At 38.7% G+C, this 4,727-nt stretch overlaps 1 protein-coding gene across 1 annotated transcript; it reads right to left on the bottom strand.

Annotated features, from left to right (window-relative positions):
- Positions 1 to 1,845: 1,845 nt before the first annotated feature.
- Positions 1,846 to 4,264, bottom strand: LOC141816997 (golgin candidate 2-like). The gene is made up of 6 exons (XM_074704708.1): positions 3,981 to 4,264; positions 3,713 to 3,803; positions 3,558 to 3,608; positions 3,060 to 3,170; positions 2,147 to 2,272; positions 1,846 to 1,863 (listed from the first exon to the last, which is right to left on the bottom strand). Exons 2-6 carry the CDS (start codon positions 3,773 to 3,775, stop codon positions 1,846 to 1,848), a joined length of 369 nt encoding a protein of 122 aa, XP_074560809.1. The 5' UTR covers positions 3,776 to 3,803; positions 3,981 to 4,264.
- Between the last annotated feature and the right edge of the window lie 463 nt (positions 4,265 to 4,727).

Here is a 4,727-nt window from a genome sequence, read left to right as displayed (position 1 = left end):
AAGATTTAAAATATCGAGCCGTACCGGAGTTTCGGTTCCGGACCGGAACAATACAGTTTCGGTACCATATCGTACCGTGCCGGTATAGTTTCGGTATTTTTAAAATATATAATATATTAACTAAAATAAAAAAATTTAATCTAAATAATTAAAAATAAAAAATAAAATATTTTTTAAAAACAATAAACTAATTTTATAGATTTTATTAAAACCTATTTAAATTATCCCAAACTATAACTAGGAGTTGATTATTAAAACTTAATTAAACCCTAAGTTAAAAAATAAAAAAAATCAAAAATCTATTGCACGCGCGCTGCCCGCGCGCCGAGGCGACTCCCGACCCGTGCGCCGCCTCCGGCGGCGTCGCCGGGCCCAGGCGACGCCTCCGAAGGCGTCACCGCCGCGCCCAGAGCGACGCCTCCGGCGGCGTTTTCATGCCGGAACCGTGGTGCCGGTGCCGATACCGCAGCGGAACGAAAAATTTCATCCGTATCGCGCGATACGGCTTGGTATTTTAATCCTTGCTTGGAACATCCACTGATCAGAAACTGCAAGGAAAACTTGACACACATTGAAGGAGAGAGAAAGTAGGGACTAAGAAATTTGAGGACAAAGGAGAAGACTAATGAAGTAAATAGGATTTTCTTGTATTGGACTTCTTGTTGCTACAACTCTCACACCTCTAACAACTCTCACATCTCATCCATATTTATAGGGTTTTGGATGATATGAAAACAACAAAGCATTAATGCATGAATTCATGAAGAGGTACATGAATCTATGAAGAGGTGCTTGGGGTAAAATTGAATTTGGCTTCTTGTAGAAGAGAAGAGACATTCAACTTGTAATTTGCTTCTTGGGATTTGGTTTAATCCAACAATGCCTCCCGTAAACCAAATGTGCTTCTTACTCCTAGAGCTTCAAGATTCTTTGAAAATGTAGATCTTCCAAGCGGCTTTGTAAAAATATCAGCAAGTTGTTCATTGGTAGGACAATGCTCTAGGTAGATTTCACCTTCATTAACAAGTTCTCTTAGGAAATGAAATCGCAGACGAATGTGCTTCGTTCTTCCATGCAATACTGGATCCTTTGATACAGAAATTGTAGAACGGTTATCACAATATAATATTGTTGGATCATGTTGCTTGCATTTGAGACTTTCAAGAATTCCCCGTAACCATAAAGTTTGACACCCTGCTGAAGAAGCTGCTATGTATTCAGCTTCGGTAGTTGAGAGTGCTACAATTGGTTGCTTCTTTGAACACCAAGAGATCGCTCCACTGCCAAGGTTGAAAATATAACCAGAAGTACTTAGAGAATCATCAATACTTCCTCCAAGATCACTATCTGTATAGCCAACAAGTTTGATAGGAACATGTGATTTATAGAAGATGCCATAATTAATAGTTCCTTTAACATATCGAAGAACCCTTTTTGCCGCTTCCCAATGATTTGAATAAGGTTTCTCCATAAACCTGCTAATCAAACTTACTGTATACATAATGTCGGGTCTAGTGGCAGTGAGATACATCAAGTTCCCAACTAGGCTTCGAAATATAGTTGGATTCACCATCTTTCCTTCACCAATCTTACTTAGCTTCAAACCCATGATGCACGGAGTTGATACTAGATTTGCATTTTCCATCTTGAACCTCTTAAGAATTTGAGCTGCATAGTGTTCTTGAGAGATAAAAATTCCTTCTCCTGATTGTTGGACATTAATGCCCAGAAAAAGATGCAGCTCACCCAAATCTGTCATTTCAAACTCACTCATCATAGAGTTCTTAAAATCTGTCAATATCCTTAGATTATTTCCAGTAAAAATAAGGTCATCCACATAGAGACTCACAAGCATAATATCACCTTCAAAGTTTTTGATATAAAGTGTATGCTCAAAAGGACATCTTTCAAAACCATATTTGATAAAATAATCATTAATTCGACCATACCATGCACGAGGCGATTGCTTCAACCCATATAATGCCTTCTGAGCCTATATACTTTATCTTCTTTTCCTCTTATCACAAAACCTTGTGGTTGTTCAGATAAATTTCCTATATACTTTTGCAATAATTTCGAAAATTGTTGGTGGAACAATAAAAATATATTTGCAAATTGCAAGTGAAAAAAATATATCGGCACATACCTGTGTCTGCTTTTGTATCAACCGATCAGTCAGCTGATCAAGCCTCTTCTTAAGTTCAATCTCAACGTCACTCGGATGCATGACATCTCCTTGCATCATATCCAGATTCCCTTCCAACATCTTTGCCTTCATACAATTCAAAAAACATGTGTGTGTATAAAGGGAGAAAATTTTCCAAACAGAAAATGTGAGATTGAGAACTATAGGCATTTCACATCTTATTTATTCATTAGAGCATATAGCATCTCATTTATTCATTAGAGCAAAAAGAAAATGGGATCCTGGACTGATAACAGAAAAATCCACAAGAAACCGTTGTTTTCTCTCTCAAGCAAATATTCATAAAGAAAAAAAAACTGAATATTCTTGAGTGTTTTATAGTGATAATGGTCAAGAAGGGCACATGATATATGGTTACAAGTGATATGATTTTAAGTATCAGCTAAGGGAAATTCTGGTGGTTTCTCAGTCAAATGACCTTAATTTGCTGAATAAAATTGCAGACAAAGGTATAAAATATTTTCTGCTATAGACCATCAACAACAACATTCTGACAATCAGTTAGCTCATAATTAATAACTTCAATAGAAAACAGAAAATTGCTAAAAAATTTCCATACTCAACTTCTTGCAAACTGATGTAAAAATTCGGAAACAATAAGATACATTCAGCTAGAAATCAGAACATACTCCTCTTTCCAGGGTTATTTGAGCTGTTGCTAGAGATGTGGCTAACTCAGCATTTACAGTTTGCAAGAATGATTTTAACTTTAGCAAAGGTGAATTTTGAATAGAAACCCATTAATAAATCTTCAAAAGTTATGATACTATTAAGAGAGAGATAGATGGAGTGAGGGTTTGATAATTTGGCGTGGTAGATCAAGAGATGCAGATACTCAAAGAAACTAAAACACCTCAAGCTCAGCCAACCAAGCAATTGCCTCCATCATTGTGCTGTTATGCTTCTGCTTCTCTCTTTCCACAGCTTCCATAATTTGAATCATACTCGTCTGCAATTCTGAGGCCTATAACAGAAATAAAAACCAGAAATATGTTTTTAAAAAAGTACAGACAGATTCTGAAGGAATGATTTTTCCTATTTCTTTCAATCAAGCTGAGGCTAAGAGCTATCTGGTATAACATTTATTAATTTCAGAAATTGTTACATCAAATTGGTAAGGCTGATTGGACCAATCTTCTACATTCTAGACACTACACATATTACTGTCTGATTCAAAGCGCTCTAAAATCACATGTCACTAAGATACACGATTAGAAATTGGAATAAGAGTCAGACCAGGAAAGCATGAGTGGAGGACAGGCATAAGTGCCTCATTAAACTCATCCATTGCCAGCACTACCAAGTTTCTATTTTTTTTTCTGGAGGAAAATAGAAATGTAGATAAATTCACCTTAGGGTCTGATGACTTGGGACCTTCAATTCCCTTTCTGTTCCCTTCCTTCTAAACGCACGCAGTCATGTACAAGTAATTACTAGCATTAGATTGATGAATTATTAAAAAAAAATGCTACATATGTGTGTTAAGGGAGAAAGAGATCAGTTCACCTTAACGAGTTGTGCTTTGCCTTCCTTTACTGGGGGATTTCTTTTAACGTTGCTAAACTCCATGGCTTGCTCCGAGGAGTTCTTAGAACCACTACTTGCAGAAGAGGTCAAGCTTATTACTACTCCCGTACAAGTCACAGCATGCAATCACCCAAGAATAAAATAAGAGCAACAAAACCGGATGAAGCTAAGAGCATCCAGATCCCTCGAGTGGTGAGAAAACGGTGGAGAAAACGGTGGAGAAAACAGTGGTGAGAAAGAGGCTAACCTTGAGTGCGGCAGTGGAAGGAGACGCCGACCGGCTGTGGAAATCGAGTGGGATAGCTAGGGTCAAGCGGCGGTGGGAAAAGGCGAGAGGTGGGAGCGGCGGTGGGAAGGAGATTAGCAGGGTCGCGCGAGAGGATATTTGGGGAAAAGGCGAGCGCGAGGAAAAGGCGAGAGGTGGGAGCGGCGGTGGGAGCGGCGGTGGGAGCAGCTAGGGTCGAGCGGCGGGGGAAAACGCGAGAGGTGGGAGCGGCGGTGGGAAGGAGATTAGGAGGGTCGCGAGAGGAAATTTGGGGAAAAGGCGAGCGCGAGGAAATTAACTGGGAGGGGGAAAAGTTAATCTAAGCGGGATCGGGAAAGAAATTGGGATGGAAAAAAAAATTACAGTATTTTTTTTTTAAAAAAAAAACTAATAAAATTTTGACAGCGTACTATACACGCGGTTACAATTTATAAATTTTTAATAACGGACATTGTGCGCTATCAATATAAATTTTTAACAGCACACATTGTGTGCTGTCAAAAATACTTTTTAACAGCGCACAATATGCGCTGTCAAAAATAATTTTAACGGCGCACAATGTGCGCTGTTAAAAGTATCTTTAACAGCGTATTATTGTTGTACGCTGCGGTTGATAAAAATATGATATTATCCGCAGCGCATTTTATTGGGCGCGCCGTTAAAGCAACTATTAACGGCGCGCCTATGATGTGCGCTGCGGATGACGCGCTGCGGAAAGTCATTTTTGTT

Source organism: Curcuma longa, unplaced genomic scaffold (assembly GCF_044706935.1).
Source record: "Curcuma longa cultivar G26 ecotype Majalengka, Jawa Barat unplaced genomic scaffold, ITB_CL_G26_1.1 contig_19000, whole genome shotgun sequence".
Taxonomy (NCBI): Eukaryota; Viridiplantae; Streptophyta; class Magnoliopsida; order Zingiberales; family Zingiberaceae; genus Curcuma; species Curcuma longa.
Note: the sequence above shows the minus strand (reverse complement) of the source record. Positions and strands in the feature narration are given on the sequence as shown.

Excerpts from the sequence above, each read along its gene's own strand:
- LOC141816997 (XM_074704708.1), bottom strand. The coding sequence starts at position 3,775 with ATGGAGTTTAGCAACGTTAAAAGAAATCCCCCAGTAAAGGAAGGCAAA. Across the intron at positions 3,609-3,712 it reads GCAAAGCACAACTCGTTAAG|AAGGAAGGGAACAGAAAGGG; the intron begins GTGAACTGATCT and ends GCGTGCGTTTAG. Across the intron at positions 3,171-3,557 it reads CCAAGTCATCAGACCCTAAG|GCCTCAGAATTGCAGACGAG; the intron begins GTGAATTTATCT and ends TTTCTGTTATAG.